The 23554-nt window shown below is 35.5% G+C and overlaps 7 protein-coding genes across 8 annotated transcripts in view; 6 read left to right on the top strand and 1 right to left on the bottom strand.

Annotated features, from left to right (window-relative positions):
- The first annotated feature begins 456 nt into the window (after nt 1-456).
- On the top strand, nt 457-1493 carry LOC113811424 (cuticle protein AM1239-like). The gene is made up of 3 exons (XM_027363161.2): nt 457-529; nt 722-1062; nt 1172-1493. The coding sequence occupies exons 1-3, from the start codon at nt 521-523 to the stop codon at nt 1392-1394; spliced, it is 573 nt and encodes a 190-aa protein (XP_027218962.1). The 5' UTR covers nt 457-520; the 3' UTR covers nt 1395-1493.
- A 1868-nt stretch (nt 1494-3361) lies between these two features.
- LOC138863706 (pupal cuticle protein 27-like) lies at nt 3362-5363 on the top strand. The gene is made up of 5 exons (XM_070128525.1): nt 3362-3428; nt 3527-3624; nt 4337-4474; nt 4585-4925; nt 5024-5363. The coding sequence occupies exons 1-5, from the start codon at nt 3362-3364 to the stop codon at nt 5244-5246; spliced, it is 867 nt and encodes a 288-aa protein (XP_069984626.1). The 3' UTR covers nt 5247-5363.
- A 2075-nt stretch (nt 5364-7438) lies between these two features.
- On the top strand, nt 7439-9305 carry LOC113811423 (endocuticle structural glycoprotein SgAbd-1-like). The gene is made up of 4 exons (XM_027363160.2): nt 7439-7552; nt 8274-8411; nt 8522-8862; nt 8961-9305. The coding sequence occupies exons 1-4, from the start codon at nt 7439-7441 to the stop codon at nt 9181-9183; spliced, it is 816 nt and encodes a 271-aa protein (XP_027218961.2). The 3' UTR covers nt 9184-9305.
- A 2413-nt stretch (nt 9306-11718) lies between these two features.
- On the top strand, nt 11719-12645 carry LOC113811420 (cuticle protein AM1239). Of its 2 annotated transcripts, XM_027363158.2 has the most exons (3): nt 11719-11765; nt 11876-12216; nt 12316-12645. In XM_027363158.2, the coding sequence occupies exons 1-3, from the start codon at nt 11757-11759 to the stop codon at nt 12536-12538; spliced, it is 573 nt and encodes a 190-aa protein (XP_027218959.1). In that variant the 5' UTR covers nt 11719-11756; the 3' UTR covers nt 12539-12645. The 2 variants fall into 2 exon arrangements, with proteins under 2 accessions (XP_027218959.1, XP_069985145.1); XM_070129044.1 differs by having other exon boundaries at nt 11726-12216.
- Nucleotides 12646-16662: 4017 nt separating this feature from the next.
- Nucleotides 16663-17618, top strand: LOC113811422 (cuticle protein AM1239-like). The gene is made up of 3 exons (XM_027363159.2): nt 16663-16756; nt 16854-17194; nt 17292-17618. The coding sequence occupies exons 1-3, from the start codon at nt 16748-16750 to the stop codon at nt 17512-17514; spliced, it is 573 nt and encodes a 190-aa protein (XP_027218960.1). The 5' UTR covers nt 16663-16747; the 3' UTR covers nt 17515-17618.
- A 1720-nt stretch (nt 17619-19338) lies between these two features.
- On the bottom strand, nt 19339-20300 carry LOC113811428 (cuticle protein AM1239-like). The gene is made up of 3 exons (XM_027363166.2): nt 20220-20300; nt 19768-20102; nt 19339-19669 (listed from the first exon to the last, which is right to left on the bottom strand). The coding sequence occupies exons 1-3, from the start codon at nt 20226-20228 to the stop codon at nt 19447-19449; spliced, it is 567 nt and encodes a 188-aa protein (XP_027218967.2). The 5' UTR covers nt 20229-20300; the 3' UTR covers nt 19339-19446.
- Nucleotides 20301-23201: 2901 nt separating this feature from the next.
- The window catches only part of LOC113811425 (endocuticle structural glycoprotein SgAbd-2-like), a 1266-nt gene continuing 913 nt past the window's right edge, over nt 23202-23554 (top strand). The window contains exon 1 of the mRNA XM_027363163.2: nt 23202-23540. Coding sequence (XP_027218964.2) covers nt 23469-23540 — 72 coding nt within the window. The 5' untranslated portion in view covers nt 23202-23468. The remainder of the gene's footprint in view (nt 23541-23554) is intronic.

Here is a 23554-nt window from a genome sequence, read left to right as displayed (position 1 = left end):
TTATGTTACACATTATTATCTTTGATGATAATTCCTTATAAGTACAAATAGAGGAACTAAAGGAACGATAAAGAAAAAAAAAATGGATCAAACCAAAGATGTACAAAGAAATTCATAGGTGAAAAGAGGAGATAAAGACCTTGTTTTCTTGAAAGACTTCCGGTTCTCCCTCTATTCCCTCCGTAAAATGGACTAAAAATTACAATCTCCGTTGTACCCCATGAAATATTACAAAAATCACTAATACTTTTCATATGATTTATTCGTTATCGGTAATGGAAGGAATCTATTCATATACCAGAGACGGTAACCAATAATGAATAATGTGCGTAATTAGATCAAGAATTATTAAAATGGACAAGCATAGATGTATTGCATAAGGGGATGTACATTTCCTTGCGTGGGAGGTAATGATAATGCCACCTTGACGCTGACTCTTCCACCGGTATATAAACCTTGGTTCGAGAGAATAGCATCACTCACCTCCCGAGCCATTCGACTCGCCACACCCTCCGTTGCCATGAAGATCGTAAGTCACCCCAAAATCTAATATGAGACAACGCATTAAAAATATCACCGTTACTATGTTATAGTTATCAATGTTATGATAATCATCATCATATTTATTATCATGTATTGACTTACTATCTCATGTTATCATATAACGCAACAGATTTTTAAGACAAGTTAATCAACGAAATATGTTGATTCTATTTTTCAGCTTGCATTCGCCGCACTTGTATCAGTCTGTCTGGCTGACAGACTGCCCAGTCACTTCGGCTATGCCTCTCCTCAACCTTCTTCAGCCTTCAGCCACAGGTCGCGACCTGCATCTCGTCCTTCCTTTTCCGCCCCAAGGCCTGCTCCCCAGCCAACCTACTCCGCCCCAAGATCTGCTCCCGGACCACTAGTGCCCATCCTTGTGGACGACCGCGTCCACCCCGACGCCGCCGGCGCTTACAGCTTCAATGTTGAGACCGGTGACGGCATCTCACGCCAGGAAAGTGGATCGCCTATTCCCGCCAAGGAGGGTCCCGTCACGGCCATGTCCGGATCCTACTCGTGAGTGCCCCTATTTGTTTCATCAAGATTCTGTTGATACAGGAATACTATTCATAAAAAAAAAGAAAAAAAAAAAAAAAAAACATATAACTCAATCCATCTTTTTCAGCTTTCCCCTTCCTGACGGAAAACAGTTTGAGCTTCGCTTTGTAGCTGATGAGAACGGCTTCCAACCTCAGTCGCCCTTCCTTCCCGTGGCGCCAGCCTTCCCTCACCCCATCCCCGCCCACGCCCTCAGGCAAATCGAACGCGCCCGTCAAGGACCTTCTCAGGGATACAGCGCCCCTTCTCGTCCCTCTCGCCCTTCCAATTCCTATGGCATTCCTCACTAGGACTTTTCAGTGCCAAAGTGACACGTTATATTATTTATGATAATACATTGTACAATATTGTTACATTTATCGAATTGTTCTGAATAAAATAAGCGATAAAATTAACTTGTTCATTACATCCTATCCTACTAAATGTTTGACTGTTTTTTTTTTTTTTTTTTTTTTTTTTTTTTTTACTTTATCATTACTATTAGTAACAGTTATAGTAGTAATAATAGCTATCAATATCATTATCATTATTATCATTATCCTCATTTTTGTCATATTATCATTATTAATATTCTTATCATTATCATTAGTATTATTATCAACATCCTTATCATTATTGTTGCTGTCGTTATTGTTACCATAATTACTATTACTATTATAGTTATTGCTATTTTTCTTATTGTTATTATTACTATTGTTATTCACTATCATAATCATTATTATGATAATGCATTTATCATCATTACCATTATCATCATTATCAAAATTTTAATACATAACATTATAGTTATTTTCATCACTGTCATAGCTACAATTAGTGCATTATTTTTATGATTATTCCTATCATTACTTTAATTTATCTATTTGTATTCTTATTCTTATCATCGTTATTACTATTAATATTATCATTGTTATCATTATCATTGGTAGTATTATCTTATTATCACTATTATTATCATAATCATTATCATTACCCCTCTTAGTATTTTGATTGGTATCACTAGCCTCATTATCATTATAGTTATTATCAGCGGCACGATTAGTGTAGGTGGCTACACCTACTACTGGTCATGCCATAGCCATCTCCAGCAGATTCCAGTCCTCAGTAGTTGAGGTTACTCCGATCGATGAGCGTGTCATGGTACTGAGGCTGAAGCTTGCATATGGCTTCATGTCTCTTATTGCTGTGTATGCTCATACTGATGTTTGTAACCTCAATGTGCAAGAGATGAGTCGGACAGTTGTCATCGGCGAGATATAATCGCTGGTAGCGAGAATAGCCTCCTTTTCTGGGACTTTGAAAGATCCTAGAAACTGAGGATTATCGGTTACTGGTACCAACGCTCAGACCCACATCGCTGGATGTGGTATAGTGATGCGGATAATGCAGCCAAGGAGATCAACCACATCCTCATCAGCACTTGTTGAAAGATCCTCTAGAACTGCAGGGTATATATGATTGCCACGTTCTATGTTACTGACAATAGACCGGTTGTGGCTACCCTCGGGTCCACTTCGAAGCTCCCCAGTGGTCTAGGGACCACCCTAGGCTGGTTCATTTGTACAGGCAGAAGGAGGGGGAATGTGCCCAGGGGTTGCTCAAGCTCAAGAATCAATTGATGAATGCCCCCCAAAAGCAATACAGAATTTATCTCGCAGTAGACACTGGAAGCCACAGATGCTTGTGGTGCGGCTTGTCTGACAGGGGATCAGGCTTAGCACCGTTCTCAGGTGCACAGAGCTCGGTCACTGCTGAGAAAGGACAAGGAACAGTTTGTTAGGAGTCTTGCAGAAGAGGTCGAAGGCCATTTCGTCCTGCATATCAAGCTCTGAGAAAGCTGAACTCCAAACCCTCTTCACAGGTGACTGGAGTTCGCTCAGCAAGTGGCCAGATCGTCTCAGTTGTTGTACCAGGTTGATCTACCAACAGTGAACTTGGATGCGGGTAGTGCCGAGATTCCGTTGCCAGACCTACCCATCAGTGAAGATCCACCCTTCTTATCTGAAGTTAGGGGGCGATCTCCATACTGAGGAGTAGTAAAGCAGCTGAAATGTTAATGGGAGGTGGTGAACCTATGGCGCATGGATTGCATGCTCTCCTGGCTGCCATCTGGCAGTCTGGTAACGTTCCCCCTGACCTGTTGAGAGTTGTGGCAATCCCTCTCAGGAAGGGGAAGGGGGCATGGGCCGCTTACAGCCTACATCGACCTTAGGAAGGCGTTTGATAATTAAGTCAGTAGATGGATTGGCCTGAGAGCATGGGTCATGAACTCTCTCGACAAGTATTTGGAGATGCAGTTACTGTGCAGAAGGACCAAGCTACGGGTTTTCAATGCCCTGATAATGCCAGTTTTAGTATACGGTAGTGATACATGTACGTTATCTTGTACATTGGAGTCTCGTCTTGATGCCTATTGTGATAGGTCCTTGCACAGGATCATTGGGTACTGGTGGCGGGACCACGTGTCCAACCAATGGTTGTACTGTGAGACTAGCACAGGACGTGTTACTTGCACAATCCGTGAGCGCCATCTCAGGCTATATGGCCACCTGGCTGGCTTCCCACAGGATGATCCTGCCCACCAGGTTGTCTCTGTATGAGACAACCCTGGGTGGAGGAGGCCTGTGGGATGACCTAGGAAGTCGTAGCATGGGCAGATCGACCAAATCTGTCGTGAAGAGCTCGAGATGGGCCGAGCCCCTTTCTGGCGGCTTGCCATGAGGGATCCTCATAGGTGAAAATGAAGGGTAAATGCGGCTATGCGCCCCCGTCGGCGTTAGCTCCCCGATGATAGTAACAGCAGTAGCAGTGGTAGTATTGCCGTTATTACTATTACTGATGCCTTTACCTAAATAACTTTTGTCGCCGTTCTTTCTAACAATATTACCATTGTCATATTTGTTACACTTGTTATCATTATTACCTTTGACAAGAACGCCATATTAGTGTAAAGAAATTAAGGCACGAGAACGAGAAAAAAGAGGGGTAGACAGAAAAATAGATGCTGAGACTGGCAGTTAAAAGAAATGGTTAAACCGACTATTAATGCATTTATAATTTCTTAAACATTTTCAGTTCTCCCTCTATTTCTTTGATATTGCGTTACAATTAAACAGAAATGAAAGATAAATCTATGCCCAAGGGAACAATTTACGTTGCACTGTGCACATGATTCCTCAGAACAACTGATTGGTTGACAAGAAGTATTACACGTACCCACATGTTGCAATAGATTACTTGCGTGGGTGGCAATGATGCTGCCACCTTGACCCTGACTCCTCCACTGGTATATAAAGCTTGGTTCGAGAGACCGGCATCACTCACCTTCTGGGCCGTTCGACTAGCCACACCCTCCGCCGTCATGAAGATCGTAAGCCTGCAAAATATCTAATATTTGTTAAGAAAAAAAATCTGAAGATATAATTCATATCGGATTTTGAAACGACTTCCCAGCACAATAACATTTTTCGTATTTTTCAGTTTGTATTCGTCACAGTTGTATCAGTCTGTCTGGCTGACAGACTGCCCAGTCACTTCGGCTATGCCTCTCCTCAACCTTCTTCAGCCTTCAGCCACAGGTCGCGACCTGCATCTCGCCCTTCCTTTTCCGCCCCAAGACCTGCTCCCCAGCCAACCTACTCCGCCCCAAGATCTGCTCCCGGACCAATAGTGCCCATCCTTGTGGACGACCGCGTCCACCCCGACGCCGCCGGTGCTTACAGCTTCAATGTTGAGACCGGTGACGGCATCTCACGCCAGGAAAGTGGATCGCCTATTCCCGCCAAGGAGGGTCCTGTCACAGCCATGTCCGGATCCTACTCGTGAGTGTCCCTATTTGCTTCATCAAGATTCTGTTGATATAGGAATACGATTATTCATTTAAAAAACATCATATGTTAACCCAATCCATCATTTTCAGCTTTCCCCTTCCTGACGGACAACAGTTTGAGCTTCGCTTCGTAGCTGACGAGAACGGCTTCCAGCCTCAGTCGCCCTTCCTTCCCGTGGCGCCAGCCTTCCCTCATCCCATCCCCGCCCACGCCCTCAGGCAAATCGAGCGCGCCCGTCAAGGACCTTCTCAGGGATACAGCGCCCCTTCTCGTCCCTCTCGCCCTTCCAATTCCTATGGCATTCCTCAATAGAACTTTTCAGTGCCAAAATGAGACAAATATATTTTAAGGTGTATCATTATGATATTTATGCATTGTACAATGTTGTTACTTTTGTCGAATTGTTCCGAATAAAATAGTGAAAAGAGAGACCTGTACGTTACCCCATATCCTTCTGCTAAGCTTGCAAATCTATTTGTAAATGTTCGATTCCCTTTACCTATGGGTTTTTTTAATCATAAAAAAGTTAAAAGTTTGTTCAACTGTAAATTCTGTTTGTATTTTTCTGAATATCATTACGAATACCGTAATCATTAGTATTATGATAATTAACCAGACTGACATAACTATAGCGACCACAGACCGAAAGCTTTACTCATGTTACTGTGCTGTTACAACTGCCTTATAAACCGCTGTGAATTCTCTACAGGAGGGATGTACCTCATCATCATTGCCATTATCATGATTATCATCGATCATGTGATTAGGATAACTATTGTTAGTGTTATTAATGAATATCATCACAATTATTAACATTTTCAGTAAAATGATAAAGGTTGTTGGATCACTGTTGTTGCTGACATCACTGATATTATAATTGTTATCAATATCATTATGATTATCATTCAGTATCATTTTTGTCAGCATTACTCTATATGGTTCTTATCACAAGTATTTTTTTTTCTTACTAATGTTATTATGCGTATCATCATAATCATTATTTTAATTTCTGTTATCATTTTAATGGATTACGTTATCATTGTTACTGCCATCATTATCATCAATATTGTTATCATTATGATAGTTATTATTATTTCTATCTTCTTCATTATTGTCATTATTGTTATCATCATGTTCTCTACTAGTATTATCATTACTATAATAGTAATGATTTCAATGGATGACGTTATCAAAAAAATAGTTGTTCATATCATTATAATTTTTATCCGTTCTTCTTATTATTATCATTACTATTTATTATCCATATCATATTATTATCCATCATTATCATCATTACCATTGCCATTATCATTATTATCATTGCTATCATCATTATTTTTATCATTATTATTATTACTATCATCATTATTTTTATCATTATTATTATCATTATTACTATCATTATTTTTATCATTATTATTATCATTATTACTATCATTATTTTTATCATTATTATTATCATTATTACTATCATTATTTTTATCATTATTATTATCATTATTACTATCAGGATTATCAATACTTTTTTCATTATTATTATCATTGCAAAAACTATCATTGCAATCCTCATCATCATTAGGATTATTATTACACCTATTTTTTGTTATAATTATTTCTTTTTATTATGTTCATCATCATAACAGTTATCCCTATCATTATCATTATTATCATTATTGATATTATTATTCTCATTATCGTTAATACTAGCCTTATTGCCGCTACCACAATTATTGCATTATTATGATCTTTACTATCATTACTATGTCTATTCATATTTCTATTCTTATTCATATCATTATTATTATTATCATTATTACCATATTTTCATCATCAATAGTAGCATTCTATTATTATCATCACCATTATCAACACCATCATTATTATCAGTATCATAATTATTGTTATGGTTATTAGTATCATTATCATTGTCATTGTTTTAATAACAGTATTGTTTTATTATTATCATTGTATTAATTTCTACTGTTATTATTATTAGTTTTATTTCTATTATAATTTTAATTACCATCAACCTACTTTTTTATAATCGTTATTAATATTACTATCATTATCATCTCTATTTTTCTTATTATTAACCTTAGTATTGTTACTTTATCATCGCCATCCCAATTTAGATTATCATCTTATTACTATCGCTACTATCAATGCTATCCTCATACTTTTCATCATTGGAATTACTATCCTCACTGTTATTTTTATCCGTATTTTTATTATTCATAATACTATTTTATTGTTATCATTATCACAATTCTCGTTACTATTAGTAACAATGGCAGTGGTATCACCGATATTTTTGCTTTTATCATTGTCATTAACTTGTCGATGTTCTTTCTAACAATATTACCATTATCATATTTGTTACATTTGTTATCATTTACGTTACTGTGCAGAAGGACCAAGCTACGGGTTTTCAATGCCCTGATAATGCGTTTTAATATACGGTAGTGAAACATGTACGTTATCTTGTGCACTGGAGTCTCGTCTTGATGCCTTTTGTGATAGGTCCTTGCACAGGATCATTGGGTACTGGTGGTGGGACCACGTGTCCAACCAATGGTTGTACTGTGAGACTAGCACAGGACGTGTTACTTGCACAATCCGTGAGCGCCATCTCAGGCTATATGGCCACCTGGCTGGCTTCCCACAGGATGATCCTGCCCACCAGGTTGTCTCTGTATGAGACAACCCTGGGTGGAGGAGGCCTGTGGGATGACCTAGGAAGTCGTGGCATGGGCAGATCGACCAAACCTGTCGTGAAGAGCTCGAGATGGGCCGAGCCCCTTTCTGGCGGCTTGCCATGAGGGATCCTCATAGGTGAAAATGAAGGGTAAATGCGGCTATGCGCCCCCGTCGGCGTTAGCTCCCCGATGATGATAGTAACAGCAGTAGCAGTGGTAGTATTGCCGTTATTACTATTACTGATGCCTTTACCTAAATAACTTTTGTCGCCGTTCTTTCTAACAATATTACCATTGTCATATTTGTTACACTTGTTATCATTATTACCTTTGACAAGAACGCCATACTAGTGTAAAGAAATTAAGGCACGAAAACGAGAAAAAAGAGGGGTAGACAGAAAAATAGATGCTGAGACTGGCAGTTAAAAGAAAAGGTTAAACCGACTATTAATGCTTTTATAATTTCTTAAACATTTTCAGTTCTTCCTCTATTTTTATTTTTTTTTTATTGCGTTACAATTAAACAGAAATGAAAGATAAATCTATGTCCAAGGGAACAATTTACGTTGCACTGTGCACATGATTCCTCAGAACAACTGATTGATTGACAAGAAGTATTACACGTACCCACATGTTGCAATAGATTACTTGCGTGGGTGGCAATGATGCTGCCACCTTGACCCTGACTCCTCCACTGGTATATAAAGCTTGGTTCGAGAGACCGGCATCACTCACCTTCTGGGCCGTTCGACTAGCCACACCCTCCGCCGTCATGAAGATCGTAAGCCTGCAAAATATCTAATATTTGTTAAGAAAAAAAATCTGAAGATATAATTCATATCGGATTTTGAAACGACTTACCAGCACAATAACATTTTTCGTATTTTTCAGTTTGTATTCGTCACAGTTGTATCAGTCTGTCTGGCTGACAGACTGCCCAGTCACTTCGGCTATGCCTCTCCTCAACCTTCTTCAGCCTTCAGCCACAGGTCGCGACCTGCATCTCGCCCTTCCTTTTCCGCCCCAAGACCTGCTCCCCAGCCAACCTACTCCGCCCCAAGATCTGCTCCCGGACCACTAGTGCCCATCCTTGTGGACGACCGCGTCCACCCCGACGCCGCCGGTGCTTACAGCTTCAATGTTGAGACCGGTGACGGCATCTCACGCCAGGAAAGTGGATCGCCTATTCCCGCCAAGGAGGGTCCCGTCACAGCCATGTCCGGATCCTACTCGTGAGTGTCCCTATTTGTTTCATCAAGATTCTATTGATATAGGAATACGATTATTCATTTAAAAAACATCATATGTTAACCCAATCCATCATTTTCAGCTTTCCCCTTCCTGACGGACAACAGTTTGAGCTTCGCTTCGTAGCTGACGAGAACGGCTTCCAGCCTCAGTCGCCCTTCCTTCCCGTGGCGCCAGCCTTCCCTCATCCCATCCCCGCCCACGCCCTCAGGCAAATCGAACGCGCCCGTCAAGGACCTTCTCAGGGATACAGCGCCCCTTCTCGACCCTCTCGCCCTTCCAATTCCTATGGCATTCCTCAGTAGAACTTTTCAGTGCCAAAATGAGACAAATGTATTTTAAGGTGTATCATTATGATGATATTTATGCATTGTACAATGTTGTTACTTTTGTCGAATTGTTCCGAATAAAATAGTGAAAAGAGAGACCTGTACGTTACCCCATATCCTTCTGCTAAGCTTGCAAATCTATTTGTAAATGTTCGATTTTTATAGCATTATGTATCTCCCCCTTTACCTATGTTTTTTTTTTATCATAAAAAAGTTAAAAGTTTGTTTAACTGTAAATTCTGTTTGTATTTTTCTGAATATCATTACGAATACCGTAATCATTAGTATTATGATAATTAACCAGACTGACATAACTATAGCGACCACAGACCGAAAGCTTTATTCATGTTACTGTGCTGTTACAACTGCCTTATAAACCGCTGTGAATTCTCTACAGGAGGGATGTACCTCATCATCATTGCCATTATCATGATTATCATCGAACATGTGATTAGGATAACTATTGTTAGTGTTATTAATGAATATCATCACAATTATTAACATTTTCAGTAAAATGATGATAAAGGTTGTTGGTTCACTGTTGTTGCTGACATCACTGACATTATAATTGCTATCAATATCATTATGATTATCATTCAGTATCATTTTTGTCAGCATTACTCTATATGGTTCTTATCACAAGTATCTTTTTTTTCTTACTAATGTTATTATGCGTATCATCATAATCATTATTTTAATTTCTGTTATCATTTTAATGGATTACGTTATCATTGTTACTGCCATCATTATCATCAATAATATTGTTATCGTTATGATAGTTATCATTATGGTAGTTATCATTATTTCTATCATCTTCATTATTGTCATTATTGTTATCATCATGTTCTCTACTAGTATTATCATCATTACTATAATAGTAATAATTTCAATGGATGACGTTATCAAAAATATAGTTGTTCATATCCTTATAATTTTTATCCGTTCTTATTATCATTATCATTACTATTTATTATCCATATCATGTTATTATTATCCATCATTATCATCATTACCATTGTCATTATCATTATTATCATTGCTATCATCATTATTTTATCATCAATATTTTTATCATTATTATTATCATCATTACTACCATTATTTTATCGTTATTTTTATCATTATTATCATTATTACTATCATCAGGATTATCAATACTTTTTTCATTATTATTATCATTGCAAAAATTATCATTGCAATCCTCATCATCATTAGGATTATTATTGCACCTATTTTTTGTTATAATTATTTTTTTTTATTATGTTCATCATCATTACAGTTATCCCTATCATTATCATTATTATCATTATTGATATTATTATTCTCATTATCGTTAATACTAGCCTTATTGCCGTTACCACAATTATTGCATTATTATGATCTTTACTATCATTACTATGTCTATTCATATTTCTATTCTTATTCATATCATTATTATTATTATCATTATTACCATATTTTCATTATCAATAGTAGCATTCTATTATTATCATCACCATTATCAACACCATCATTATTATCAGTATCATAATTATTGTTATGGTTATTAGTATCATTATCATTGTCATTGTTTTAATAACAGTATTGTTTTATTATTATCATTGTATTAATTTCTACTGTTATTATTATTAGTTTTATTTCTATTATAATTTTAATTACCATCAACCTACTTTTTTATAATCGTTATTAATATTAATATCATTATCATCTCTATTTTTCTTATTATTAACCTTAGTATTGTTACTATATCATCGCCATCCCAATTTAGATTATCATCTTATTACTATCGCTACTATCAATGCTATCCTTATACTTTTCATCATTGGAATTACTATCCTCACTGTTATTTTTATCCGTATTTTTTATTATTTATAATACTCTTTTATTGTTATCATTATCACAATTCTCTTTACTATTAGTAACAATGGCAATGGTATCACCGATATTTTTGCTTTTTTCATTGTCATTAACTTGTCGATGTTCTTTCTAACAATATTACCATTATCATATTTGTTACATTTGTTATCATTTACGTATGTGACAAAAATAAAATAAAACAACGATAAAGGGAAACTGAAAACGGGAAAAGACAGAGGAATAGATTATGAAACTGACAGTTAAAGAGATGATGAAGTAGACTTTAATAATACTTATTATATATGTATGTATATTGCTTTCAAATCGACGGATTCACTGCCAATCTAATGTCAGTGATGGAGGTTAATGCCTTACCATTTTCTGAAACATTTCCAGTTCTTCCTCTCTTTCTTCAGTTTTGCGATACAAGCAAACAAATGAAAGGTTAAATATTTTATAAACTTCGTGGTAATAATGCCAATTTCCGTTGTACTGTGCGCATGATTCCTTAGAACAATTTATTAACTGACGAGAAGTTTTACATGTACTCGAATGTTGCAATAGATAACTTGCGTGAGTGGCAATGAGCTGCCACCTTGACCCTGACTCTTCCACTGGTATATAAAGCTTGGTTCGAGAGACCGGCATCACACACCTCCCGAGCCATTCGACTCACCACACCCTCCGCCGACATGAAGATCGTAAATCAGCAATATATTGAATATTGGTTAAGAAGAAATTCCCAAAGATCTAAATCATGTCGGATTTTGAAACGACTTGCCAGCACAATAACATTTTTCCTTTTTTTCAGTTCGTATTCGCCGCACTTGTATCAGTCTGTCTGGCTGACAGACTGCCCAGTCACTTCGGCTATGCCTCTCCTCAACCTTCTTCAGCCTTCAGCCACAGGTCGCGACCTGCATCTCGCCCTTCCTTTTCCGCCCCAAGACCTGCTCCCCAGCCAACCTACTCCGCCCCAAGATCTGCTCCCGGACCAATAGTGCCCATCCTTGTGGACGACCGCGTCCACCCCGACGCCGCCGGCGCTTACAGCTTCAATGTTGAGACCGGTGACGGCATCTCACGCCAGGAAAGTGGATCGCCTATTCCCGCCAAGGAGGGTCCTGTCACGGCCATGTCCGGATCCTACTCGTGAGTGTCGCTGCTTATATCAAAATTAATTTCACAAAGAAATATATCTTTGCTTTATTCATTGCGAAACGACATATACAATTAATCCATCTCTTTCAGCTTCACCCTTCCTGACGGACAGCAGTTCGAGCTTCGCTTCGTAGCTGACGAGAACGGCTTCCAGCCTCAGTCGCCCTTCCTTCCCGTGGCGCCAGCCTTCCCTCATCCCATTCCCGCCCATGCCCTCAGGCAAATCGAACGCGCCCGTCAAGGACCTTCTCAGGGATACAGCGCCCCTTCTCGACCCTCTCGCCCTTCGAATTCCTATGGCTTTCCTCAATAGAAACTCTTAATGTCAAAAATTACTCGAGGATATTTCAGGTTATATTATTTATATCGATTTTAATGCGCTGTAAAATGTTGTTTCGAATAAAATGACTAAAAAAGGCGAGCTGTATTTTATAATGCATATCCTTCTACTTCGACATTATAGTAAATCTATTTAGATGAATGTCTCTAGATATTGATCTAGATTTGTATTCAGTCGCTGTTAAACGATTTTTATATATTTTAATGTTTTCTTTGATCTTACAATCAAGTAACGAGGTTATTGAAGTTCATATTATTATCTTTGCTATTCTCATATTTCTTTGTGTCGTATGTATCGTTTTTAATTTATAATATTTAGTTGATATTACCATTACCATTACCTTCAACATCATTACCATTATACTTGTCGCATTTTTTTTTTTTTTTTTTTTTGACTAAAACAGTTTTCACCATCTTTATTAGTATTGAATTGCCATTAATATGATCGAATGAGACTGACTATACAAACTGATAATATTAATTAAATTTCTATGCTGGCTGAGCTGTCCTAGTATCCGACTGTAAATTCACTTACAGATTAAGGTACATAATCATAACCAACTTCAACACCACCCTTATTTATCACTAAACAGCATAAAATAATTATGATATCATTGTTCATTACTAAGAATTAACATCAAAACCACCGTCGACGTCAACGCGGTCAAATATTATGCTTTTGATCATGCTAAGAATAATAGGTTTTAGTTTGTCGTTACTGTTGCATTGACTGAAGCCATTGTTCTTACGTTGTTCATCAATGCCATCCTGAATCATTATCACTATCACCGGTATCATCGTCGTTCTTATGACAATATTTGTCATTATCAATATATATATATATCTTTTTCTTTCTTTCTTTCTCTTTTTGTTATTACGAATACCATTATCATTATTATTATTTCTATTATTATGCTTTTTATTGTTCATTTCATTATTTACTACTACAGTTTTTGTCATGGTTATCATTACCATTTTTAGTATTAATATCAATATTGCTATTATGGTGTCAATTCCGTTATCATAATGAGTATATCTTATTCTGGGTAATGTCATTTTCTATGATCATTATCATTATCAGAATGATGATAAAAACAATGAAAATAGTACTGATAATAATTATAAAGATGATAAAAATAACCATAATGATGATAACAATGATAACAATAATGCTAATAATGATGACTATCATCATTATTATCATTATCAATATCATCATTATCATCATTATCATAATAATGATGGTGATGGTAATTATATCAATGATAATAGTAATGATAGAAATGATAATAATAACAATAATGATAACGAAGATAATGATGATGGTGCTGATAATGGTAATAGTGGTAATGTTAATGATGATAATAATGAAAATAATGATGATAGTTATCACCATTAAACTCACCATTATCATTACCATTATTATTGTTGTTGATTTTGTAATCATTCTCTTTATGTCTATGATTATTATTGTTGTTGGTGGTAGTGTTATTCTTAATACTATTAGCTTTACTATAGTTATTGTTGTTATCATTACTACTATTATTTTTTTCTTATCATCATTGAAACATCTTTAATTATCATAATCTATAGCATGAACACTATCATAATATTATCAATATTTCAATTATTGTCATTACAGTACAGTTTTTATTAATATCGTTGATATCATTATCCTTATCATTATCTTATCATCATTATTATCATTGCTATTATGATTATCATTTCTATTGTTATTATTAATTTCATTATTACTACTATTTTCATCATTATCATTATTATTATCGCCATTACTAATATTCTTATTGTTATAATAATTATTGTTAGTAGTAGCATTAGCATTTGTATCATTACCATCATCATTATCATTATTATTATCAAAACTATTATCGTTGTTATTATTATTGTTGTTATTATTATTGTTGTTATCATTGTTATTATTATCATTACAATTATTATCATTATCATCATTATCAGTATCATTGTTATCACCATCATTATTATCATTACCACTGTAATTTTTACTATTATCTTCATAACCATCATTATCATTGTCATTATCCTTATCATTACTACTAAATCTATTCTTACTAAACAGTAATTATTATCATTATCATCATCATTATTGCTATTGTTAACATTATCATTATTGCTATTGTTAACATTATCATTATTGCTATTGTCAACATTATCATTATTGCTACTATTATCATTATTATCATATTATCATCATTATCATTATAATTACTATTATCATTATCTTTATCATTATCATTGTTTTTGTTATCATCCTTATTATTCATCTTTACCATTATAGATTTTAGTTACCATCATCACTATGATTATCATTGACATCATCACTATCATTATTACTGGTGCTATTCACTGGTGGTGTTATTATCTTAATCATTGTTATTACAGTAATCAATACCTTTCTTCTGGTTATTATCAGTTATGATAATGATCATCGTTAGTATAACGCGAATGATGATATTGGTAATGATAACATATCAATAACAAAAGGATAATAGTAGTTATCTTTATTGATAATAATGATGATGATATTTATGATAATGATAACAATAATGATAATACTAACGGTAATGATAACGAGAATAATGAAAATAATTATGATGACAATGATAATGGTAATGTTATTAATAATGTTATGATAACAATGATGATGATAATATTAACAGTACTAATGATGGTAATAATGATAATATCTATAAGGATAAAATTAGTATAATGATAATTATCATGGAAATGAATATAGTGAAAATGATGAAAGCAATAATGATAATAATAACAGTGATAGTAAAATAGCAACAATAATCATCAATGTTAATATTATTGTTGTTATCATTAGTGTTACTATCATTGTCATTGCTATTATCAGCATCATTATTATTATCATTCTATTATTACTATTATCATTATCATTATTGTTTTTGTTATTATCATTATCAATATTATTATTACCATTATCATCATAATTATTATTTTTGTTATCATTATTATCATCCTCGTCATCATCGTTTACATTTTCAATACAATTGTTATAATCATCACTGTAAGCCTATTGTTATTGCTGTCATGATAATGATAATAATGATAATGGTAATAATAATGATGATTATTATTATTGCTATTATCATTATCATCCTCATTGCCATTATTATCATTATCGTAATTATCATTATTACTATCATTAATATTATTATTATAATTATCGTAATAATCTTTATTATTACCATTATTGTTATCATAATCATTATTATCATTACTAATGTTTTTATCTTTATCATCATCACTATCATTTTTGTTCTTATTACCATTAAAATCATCATTACATTATCATCATCAGCATTATTATTTCATCTTTACTATTAGTAGTAGCACCATGCTATTATCATTGTCAAAGTTATCACTATCATGATTTTTATCATTTTTGCCATTAATTATTGTTATTACTATTATTTTCATCGTTGTAATCGCTGTACATTTTCGTTGTCGTTGCTGTTAGTAGTAATAACATTGTCAAACTATTATCATTATCATCATCCTAATTTTCATGTGTTCTTATGATTATCATTCTTTATTGCCATCATGTACATAGTCACTTTTATTACCATTAACATTGTTCTCATTATCATTAATGGTAGCATCAGCAACATCAGCATTAGGAGCTGTGATAGAAGTAGGGTTGGTTGCTATTAGTTATTCTTATTATCATACTGTCAACCATATCATTGTAGCTATTATCATTATATTTTTTTCTTATTATCATCTATTTATACTAATTACATATTCAATATTTAATATTGGAAGTTAAAGATGGGTGATTAGGAACAATGTCTTTGGTTTTGAAAATTATAGTTTTTCTTAAGATGAATATTTTGTCAAAAATGGAGCAAAATTGGCAAAAAATAACTAACCCTTTTCTTATTCAGATTTTCGTAATTAACTATGGAAGGAGTCCAATGGCATGACAGAAATAATATCAAAGAATACACCAAGGAATATCAAAGTGAACATTAACCGATATATATTGCATAATGCATGGCTGATAGAGATGATGCCACCTTGACCGAGGCATTTCCACTTGGTATATAAAGCTTGGTTCGAGAGACCGGCATCACTCGCCTCCCGAGCCATTCGACTCACCACACCTTCCGCCGACATGAAGATCGTAAGTCAAGACAATTTAATTCGCACAGTAACAGTAAGAACATTCGCAAAAGGGCAAGACAACTCAATCAACACAATATCTTATTCTTACTTTTCAGTTTGCATTCGCCGCAGTTGTATCAGTCTGTCTGGCTGACAGACTGCCCAGTCACTTCGGCTATACCTCTCCTCAACCTTCTTCAGCCTTCAGCCACAGGTCGCGACCTGCATCTCGCCCTTCCTTTTCCGCCCCAAGACCTGCTCCCCAGCCAACCTACTCCGCCCCAAGATCTGCTCCCGGACCACTAGTGCCCATCCTTGTGGACGACCGCGTCCACCCCGACGCCGCCGGCGCTTACAGCTTCAATGTTGAGACCGGTGACGGCATCTCACGCCAGGAAAGTGGATCGCCTATTCCCGCCAAGGAGGGTCCCGTCACGGCCATGTCCGGATCCTACACGTGAGTGTCGCTGCTTATATCAAAATTAATTTCATAAAGGAATATATCTACTTTATTCATTGCGAAACGACATATACAATTAATCCATTTCTTTCAGCTTCACCCTTCCTGACGGACAACAGTTTGAGCTTCGCTTCGTAGCTGACGAGAACGGCTTCCAGCCTCAGTCGCCCTTCCTTCCCGTGGCGCCAGCCTTCCCTCATCCCATTCCCGCTCACGCCCTCAGGCAAATCGAGCGCGCCCGTCAAGGACCTTCTCAGGGATACAGCGCCCCTTCTCGACCCTCTCGCCCTTCGAATGCCTACGGCTTTCCTCAGTAAAGCCTTCTAATTTTTATAAGGAAAATTTCATGTTACATTACCTATTATTTGGTGCATTGTGTAACGTTACATATACCAAAGCGTTTCGAATAAAACAAGTTAGAAGTTAACTTGTACTTTTATAGACACCCTTCAGAAAAAAAACAGCTGTTAATTATGGACAATAATCGTGGATAACACTGTCTTATAGAGCAGGTTCTGAGAAGGGAAAGTGTCAATGGTAGGGCGGCGTGATGGCACGGCCACTCGAAGTACAGCCGGTCAGGGTGGAGAAGCTCAAAAGCCTAGGGCCAACTAAATAACGCAGAAATGGGGAGAGAGTGCAAGCACGGGCAGCAGTTGGAGAAGAATGACAGGAGTGATTTGTGTCTGAAGTAGTTCTGCAAGAGTGAAAAGAAATGATTGCAGGAGTGTTTTAAGACATGTTATACTGTTTGGCTTGTGAGCAGTAATGACAAGGTGAAATAATGGCCAGATTCTGTGGTACGATTTTACTTTTTTAGGAGTGATGAGGGACAGAATTGGGAATCAGTATATAAGAGTGATATTGCAGACAGGACAGTATGAAACAAAGTGAGAGACGATACGAAGGTGGTTTAGGCTGCGGTGCGGAATATATCGGCTTAAAGTATGCTGAGGATGCAAAAACAAAGCAGAACAGAAAGGCCGGAGAGTACGTTTATGGCTGGTGTGGCGGGTGGTTTCTGTGACAGAGGAAGTTGCGGAGAAGAGTCAAATGGAGACAGATATCCTCTGCGGTAATCCTTCACGGAAGGAACCGAGAGAAGATAATGGAGAATATCAACCTTAGTCAGCCGTACCCCCATTCCCGCCCATGATCTTTGACAAAGCGAGGGCGCCCATTAAACGAGACAGGGCCCTTCTCTCTTTCACCCTTTTAATTAATGCATATAGCTTTTCTTGGTTAAAGTGTGGTAGTATTTAAAGTGCTAATGTAATATATTCTGATACATTATTCGCAACAATTTTGCGCATTTCTTTTGCATCGCGTAACAGTTCTAGAAAGTAAACCTACTTTTACTAGATTTACCTTATCTCTCATCATGTTCTTATTCAGTTAGATCATTCGTTATGAAATATCCGGAGTAATGAGACCGATTTATTATATCAAATGTTTCTTTTACATTTACATTCTGCCATTATGCCTAAAGGTTTTTAAAATGTGTCGAATCCATACTCTTCCATTATTTTACGTGCTACTTTCGAAAAAAAATTATTTTATTATGATGATAATTATGAGATATAAGCATGATAAATATTGTGATACTAAAAACAACAATAATGATTACTGATGACAATAATGAAAATATAATAAAAATAAAAGATGGTTACAATAGTCCTTATCTATGTCCTTATTTATAAAAACTCCTATGGCTTTTCCGTTTTTTCAAAGAAAGTCTGCCTTTCTTCATCTGTAGCTATTTCCAATACACAATATCAAACATACAAACTTTTACCATCATGTGAGTACTGGTGATGGTAAAAGTAACATCAAAATGTTGTATCGCCATTTCTTTAATAGTAATGGTGATGATAGTGACACTGCGTTCAAAGTAATCATGATTATAATAATACAGCATATGCAGTGACTGCAAAACCATCACAGATATTTAATTAAAAAATAAATAAATAAAATAGAATAAATTATAAGAGATAAGGGATAGGCTTGATGTGTCAGCCGTTGTCACCTTTGATAGGGCGGATTACAAATATATAACGTCGATTAATGAATAATAACGCTGTTTGACACACCCAAATTATAAATGTAAAAGGATGTGATATAGGCACTTGTTTCCTTTTTCACGTTTTTATTAGTAAAATTTCGTTACATGTAACATTTTGTACACCATCAAAATCGTTATAAATAATATAACATGTGATAATCCAGTATCATTTCGATACTAGAAAGCTTTACTGAGGAAAGCCGTAGGCATTCGAAGGGCGAGAAGGACGAGAAGGGGCGCTGTATCCCTGAGAAGGTCCTTGACGGGCGCGCTCGATTTGCCTGAGGGCGTGAGCGGGGATGGGATGAGGGAAGGCTGGCGCCACGGGAAGGAAGGGCGACTGAGGCTGGAAGCCGTTCTCGTCAGCTACGAAGCGAAGCTCAAACTGTTGTCCGTCAGGAAGGGTGAAGCTGAAAAAGATGGATTGGGTTAACATATGATGTTTTTCAAATGAATAGTCGTATTCCTATATCAACAGAATCTTGATGAAACAAATAGGGACACTCACGAGTAGGATCCGGACATGGCCGTGACGGGACCCTCCTTGGCGGGAATAGGCGATCCGCTTTCCTGGCGTGAGATGCCGTCACCGGTCTCAACATTGAAGCTGTAAGCACCGGCGGCGTCGGGGTGGACGCGGTCGTCCACAAGGATGGGCACTAGTGGTCCGGGAGCAGATCTTGGGGCGGAGTAAATTGGCTGGGGAGCAGGTCTTTGGGCGGAAAAGGAAGGACGAGATGCAGGTCGCGACCTGAAGATTGAAGGAGGTTGTGGAGAGACATAGCCGAAATGACTGGGCAGTCTGTCAGCCAGACAGACTGATACAACTGCGGCGAATACAATCTGAAAGGAATGAAATAAATGATTGTATTGATTCAGTTGTATTATCGTCCGGTGAGAATTTTCTCAGTTATTCCACCTTCATATACGGTATTATGCACAGTTCTTTCGTGGTCTTACGATCTTCATGGCAGTGGAGGGTGTGGTGAATCGAATGGCTTATGAGGTGAATGATACCGTTCTCTCGAACCGAGCTTTATATACCAAGTGGAAGTGCTTCGGTCAAGGTGGCATCATCACTGCCTCCCACGTAAGTTCTCTTATGCAACATGATAGTGCTTACCGGTGTAAGTGAGGTCGTGTCTGAATAAGTATTATATTTTTGAGGAATAGAACTACGAATTGCATTTAATCTTGCATATTTTTTTCTTATTAGATTATTAGGCCCCACTCGTCAGTATTTAGACCTGAAGAAAAGAAGAGATCAAGCCTGGTAATTTCCCACTATGAAATTAGTAGACCTCTTGGCAATCCATTTTGATCTTTTACAAATTTCATATATAGCCAAAAGAGGATTTACACGTCATCAGATCGAGGACATATATTTAGCATGATTTATTTTTTTGTTGCTTTCTGTTATCAGACATTATCTTTTCGAAATCATGGGAACTTCTATTTCTTATTCTTCTCTCATTTTTTTCTCCATCTCACTCTCTTTCTGTGTGTTTGACTCCTCTCTCCCTCTCTCTCTCTATCTATCTATCTATCTCTCTGTACATCTGCCTCTTCTCTCTCTCTCTTTCTCTCTCTGTAAATCTGTGTGTGTGTGTGTGTGTGCGTGCATCTTTCTCCTCTCTCTCTCTTTCACACACACACACACAGAGAGACACGCACACACACACACACACTAACTCGCACAGGATCTCTCCAGTCTCTCTCTCTCACCCCCCCCTTCTCTCTCTCTTACTAAATGACACAAAATCTCTCATTCTCGCACTCTTAATAATACACAAGATCTCTCTCTCTCCCTCTCTCTTATTAAATCACACAAAATCTCTCTCTCTCTCTCTCTCTCTCTCTCTCTCTCTCTCTCTCTCTCTCTCTCATACACACACACACACAAACACACACACATATAGTTAATATGCAAAGTCTCTCTTTCTCTCTCTCTCTCTCTCTCTCTCTCTCTCTCTCTCTCTCTCTCTCTCTCTCTCTCTCTCTCTCTCTCTCTCTCTCTCTCTCTCTCTCTCTTCGTTACAATTTTTTTCTACTATGGTCTGCTTGTTGAATTTCACCTTTTAGTAATTACAACAATAATGATATTCCTAGATAATAAACACAATAATGATAACAAGAATGGTAATAATGATAATAATAATAGTAATAATAATAATGATAATGATAACAATAACAACAATATTGATGAATCCTGTGTTCCAATAACAAGAATAAAGATGATATAAATGGTAATAATTCCAATAACAATAATAACACATCAACATCAACCAACAATGCTGATGATATTTGCAATATATTTTTTAACAACAAAAAGTGACAACAACGATGATAATGCTAAGAGTAATATTACCGGAAATGGTGATAATGACGATAACAATAACAATGCTCATGATGACAATACAAAGGTAACTGATATTCATGTTAATCGTAACAAACTGGTTTTAAAGTTTTCTGGTTTAAAAAGATACGTATTGTATAGACGTTACGTCAGATATTACAACGAACACATTCAAGTACATGCTGTCCTTATACAACAGCAGTTAGCATTGATGATTATGAATATAATGTTGATCATGGTATTGATGAAAAAGTGAAAATGTCATAATGATGATAACAATAGCATTGATAATAATGATAATGATAACAAAAATTATAATGATAATGGTAATAATAGTAGTAATGATAATGATGATAATAATATTGATGATAGTAATATTGATGATAATATTGATAACGATCTTAATAACAACAATAATGGTAACTGTAATACTTAAAATGATAATCATAATAATAAGGATATAAGGATAATAATAATAACAACAACAACAACAATAAAAATAATAATGATAATAATAATAATAATAATAATAATAATAATAATAATAATAATAATAATAATAATAATAATGATAAATCCAATAAGGACATTGACAAGTATATATATGTAATAATACTAGAAATAATAATGATTATAACAGTAATGATAATAATAAAAACAATGATAATGATAGGAATATTCATTATAATGATAATGATACTAACAAGAAGAAATATAATAATATTAATAGTAATAATAATGATAATGATAATCAAAATATTAATAACAGGGATGTTCATGGCAATGATAATAGTAATAATGATAATAATAATGATAATATTACTAATGATAATGACAATAATGATAATCATAATACCAATGGTATTAAAGTAATAACAGTAATACCCATGATAATGATGATTTAGATATTACTATTATTGCCATTACCCTTATCATTATTCATGACAATAATGATAGTAATAATAATAGCAATAATAATTGTAACAATAATAATAGTGATGATGACAGTGATAAATATAACAAAATAGCAATACATGGGGGAAAATACAAGTGAGAAATATATAGTTATTCATTAGCTTTATTCGTTACTTCCGTTTCTTTTCTTTTCTCAAAAAGTCAGCCTCAATAGACACTTATTAATAAGACCGAAATAGATATAAATTCCATAATAATGATAATAATAATAATAATAATAATAATAATAATAATAATAATAATAATAATATATATATATATATACACATATATATATATATATATATATATATATATATATATATATATATATATATATATATATATATATATATATATGTGTGTGTGTGTGTGTGTGTGTGTGTGTGTGTATATGTATATATATATATATATATATATATATATATATATATATATATATATATATATATACAGATATATATATATATATATATATATATATATATATATATATATATATATATATATATATATATAATTCCTCGTCTCGTGTAGAATGTGATGAAACGAAAAGACAAATGCCGAATCGATTTTGCGATTAACGGTAAGAGAATGCCCCACGTTGTCTTGTCATCTTTCTTGGACAATCGGATTTTCTTATTTTACTTTCCTTATTTCAAGGGCAGATCTTCTGGTATTTGAGTACACGATCACTTACAGCTAAAAAAAAAAAAGAAAAAAAAAGAAAAAAAAAAAAAAAAAAAAAAAAAAAGTTAAAAGTTAAAGGCTCATAGCAGTGTACTAAATGAAAATCTTTAGATGCATTGCACACCCTGTGAAAGCATCAGTAGTGCCATGCATGGGTGCGTGTGATGGTGTCACCTTGACCGTGACAGAGGCTCGTGGTATATAAAGCGATGCACGAGAGGCCTCCATCAGTCACCTGCCGAGCCCTCCGGGACGCCACTACCTCCGCCGTTATGAAGCTCGTAAGTCTGCCAAT

The sequence above is a fragment of the Penaeus vannamei genome, chromosome 13, assembly GCF_042767895.1.
Source record: "Penaeus vannamei isolate JL-2024 chromosome 13, ASM4276789v1, whole genome shotgun sequence".
Classification (NCBI taxonomy): Eukaryota; Metazoa; Arthropoda; class Malacostraca; order Decapoda; family Penaeidae; genus Penaeus; species Penaeus vannamei.
This window is presented reverse-complemented; position numbering and strand designations above follow the sequence as displayed.